The sequence below is a fragment of the Morus notabilis genome, unplaced genomic scaffold, assembly GCF_000414095.1.
Source record: "Morus notabilis unplaced genomic scaffold, ASM41409v2 Scaffold203, whole genome shotgun sequence".
Lineage (NCBI taxonomy): Eukaryota > Viridiplantae > Streptophyta > Magnoliopsida > Rosales > Moraceae > Morus > Morus notabilis.
In genome coordinates this window covers 249,790-253,027 of record NW_010361196.1, presented here as the reverse complement: position 1 = coordinate 253,027, position 3,238 = coordinate 249,790, and the positions used below count along the sequence as shown (strand labels likewise).

Below are 3,238 nucleotides of genomic sequence, written 5' to 3'. Positions count from 1 at the left end.
GCCCTATCCCTCAAGGAATAAGGGAATAGCTTCAACCTCAATGTATCTTCGGTTACCCCCGGTAGCTTAAAAGCATCGCTCACCTCCATAAATTGTCTGAGATGGATGTGAGGATCTTCAGTTGCCATGCCACTGAACTGCCCCACGGTCTGGAGCATTTGGAACATCACGGGTTTCAGCTCAAAATGAAGTGCCTGAATTGCTGGCCTCACTATGCCTGGGTTAAGTCCATGCAAAATGGGCACTGCATAGTCTCGAATGGCCCTGTTTCTATCATCAATCAGCTCTGGTTGTGGAACAGGGTTGTTGGCAATTGCTTGTTGCCCGTTGTTTCCTGCTGCCCCTTCTTCCATGTCTCTCACTCCTGCTAAGCCTTGTTGCTCCCTTCTCCTAGCTCGGAATGTTCTTTCTATTTCAGGATCTATAGGCAGCAACTCCAAGTCTTGCGGTGGATTCATGCAAGCAACTTAGTAACCTGAGGAATTAAGAACCAAATGAATGAGATTAAAAAGTAAACAAATGTAAAACAAATTAACTCCTGTAAATATTTTTTACGAATTCAATTCCCCGGCAACGGCGCCAAAAACTTGTTGCGTGATAATTATGCTCGCAAGTGCACGTGTCGCTAACAAGTAATAAAGTGTACACAAGTACGGATATCGATCCCACGAGAAATGAATCACCAAAATATGTGTCTTGAGTTGTATAATCAACAAAACAAGTAAATGATGAATATAGTGAGAAATTCACTAAAATAATGTAAATAAAATGAATGCAAACTAAATGCGGTCTAAAGTGACTAAGAGTAACAATAATGTAGTGATGGAATGTAATTTAGTGGTGTAAATGAGCTAGGCCTGCTATTTTTCCTCTACGGCAAGTCTGACTAGAATGTTACCAAGAATACTGCAGCATTCTACTATTCTGTTAACAGAAACTCGTTGATGCATAAAGTTCTTCCGAATTGATTATGACGGTGGTCCTTTAAGCTATTTCCGACACATTCCTATGTGAATCCAGTTCTAGGACTGCAGATTTAAGCTCAGGTTTCATTAAGTTATGTAATGTGGATAATATATTCCTATACCATCCACTAATCAACAACTCAGCAAGTTCATTGAACAAACATCATTCATGCTAATCCGATTAAAACTAACCCTTCCAATATTAATCTCAATCTTGTATCCTAAGGTTGATGGCCAATCAAGAATAGAAATAAACATTAACTCACATGAATGAACAAGAATAGTAGATTAATAGCATTTCAGAAACAACTTATCATTCTTACAATATTGGTTCCATTAGCAAGCCTAGCTACATCAACTTAGTTCATAATGATAGTTACAAAACCCAAAGTTCCAGTATAATCCATATCTAGAATTAGTTGCTAAATGACAACAAAAAGAGTTAAGTTAACAGAAGAAGAACAAGTTCAGCTGGATCTTGGATTCCTCTGTGGCCGGCCAACAATGTCCTTCAACTTCCAGCTCTCACGTCTCTGTATTTTCCTTCTAGGATGAATATTACTTGATGTTCTGGTTTCTTCCAGCTTTCCTCCGAAGCTTTTTCCTCTCTGAATAGTGTCTTTTTGTGTTTTCTGGTGTCTTGGTACTACCCTTGTGTACTTTCTGTTTTTGTGAAACAGCAACTGTCTTCTTTTTATATTAATGCCCAATTCTCTCTCTTCCTCTTTTTCTCCCCCTGGCGGCTGCCAACTTGTCCTAAGAGAAACAGTCCTTTCTAGGGCAACACAAGGGCTGAGGTGTCACTGCTGATGTGCATAGTGGACCCATTTGACACCTCCTCAGCCAGCTCACACGGATTCCTTTTTGTCTGCATTGTCTAGCTAGTGCGCTGACATCAATCAGCTGCCAGCTAATCCTAGAATGTCGCCCAGAATGCTGCAGCATTTTAGTCCAGCAATTTCCTGCAAGGAATTCACATAGAATTAGCTAGTTTTTCACCTATTTTACTTCCAAATTACCAGCTTTCACTTCAAGAGGCGCAGCAATACGGAATTAGGCCAAAGTACATGCAACTCTACAAATCTAACTTAAAACAAACAATAAACGAGAAGAATCACTCATGGACACGCAATTTTAAGCTACAAAACTAGTGGATAACTCTATTTCTTAGAGTTATCAGACTCATTCTAAGCAAGGTATTTTCATCTCTCAACAGAAGTATGTTACAGATCTACTCAAAGAAATCGGCAAGACAGCATGCAAACCAGTGAGTACTCCAATAGAACTGAATCTCAAGCTTGGAGACGCAGAAGAAGATGCTATGGTGGATAGAGAGATGTATCAACAGTTGGTGGGGAGACTCATTTATCTTTCTCACACTCGGCCAGATATAGTGTATGCGGTGAGTGTGATCATTCAGTTCATGCACAATCCAAAGGAAGTTCATCTGCAGGTGGCATACAGAGTTTTGCAATATCTCAAAGGGACACCAGGTAGAGGCATCCTGTTGAAGAGGAATGGAGGGTGATTACGCCCAAACGTGTTCAAAAACAAGCGGTCAATTGTAGTACAATTTGAACGGTCGATCCCACAAGAAAGTGTTAAATTGAACAAGAAATGATTAGTAAATAAAAAGCGTTAGGAAAGTAAGCAATCAAACAAACAAAAAGAATGAATGTTTTTGATGATTTTATGAACAATTTAAAATGGAGAAAATTCAATAAATAAAAGTGGTAAGGCTTTGAGAATCCTCCATATGCTTTGTTCACCTATTTGGATTTTGATTCATAAATTGACTCAATTGAAAGTTTCACATCCCAAACAAACAATCAGAAAATAAATATTTGAAGAACATATGAATTAAAAATGTATTCGAGTAAATAAAATTCTAACGTTTAGAATTAGGAAAAATTATCTTATGAGAAATCCAAGAGCGACAATATACCGTTGGCAATAATGCAGTAAAAGACTACTCATAAAATAATACCGATCAATATATCATATAATGCAACAATCACATAAAAAGAGCTTGACTAGATTTATATGAAAGTTGACAATAAAATATATTGATAAGAAGAAGAAATATGATAAAAGAAAATTATTTAATCAAATGTATAAAACTTACAAACCATTGGAGAATCAAAAATCCAAATAAATTCACTACACATATAGGATCATCTCTAGCCTCACCCAAAAACTCTAGCCTAGCTTGGACATAATTCTCACAAAATTCTAAAGAGAAAATATGAGAATAAGAGCAAGAAAATAAGAGA

The 3,238-nt window shown here is 37.4% G+C and overlaps 1 protein-coding gene across 4 annotated transcripts in view; it reads left to right on the top strand.

Annotated features, from left to right (window-relative positions):
* Positions 1-3,238, top strand: part of LOC21407631 (bifunctional purple acid phosphatase 26) — a 43,318-nt gene that overhangs the window by 25,555 nt on the left and 14,525 nt on the right. For 2 of the 4 annotated variants that reach the window (XM_024165991.1, XM_024165992.1), the window contains exon 6: positions 2,182-2,367. The exons of the other annotated variants lie outside the window; for them this stretch is intronic. In XM_024165991.1, the coding sequence (XP_024021759.1) occupies positions 2,182-2,367 (186 nt within the window). The remainder of the gene's footprint in view (positions 1-2,181; positions 2,368-3,238) is intronic. 4 annotated transcript variants of the gene reach the window in all.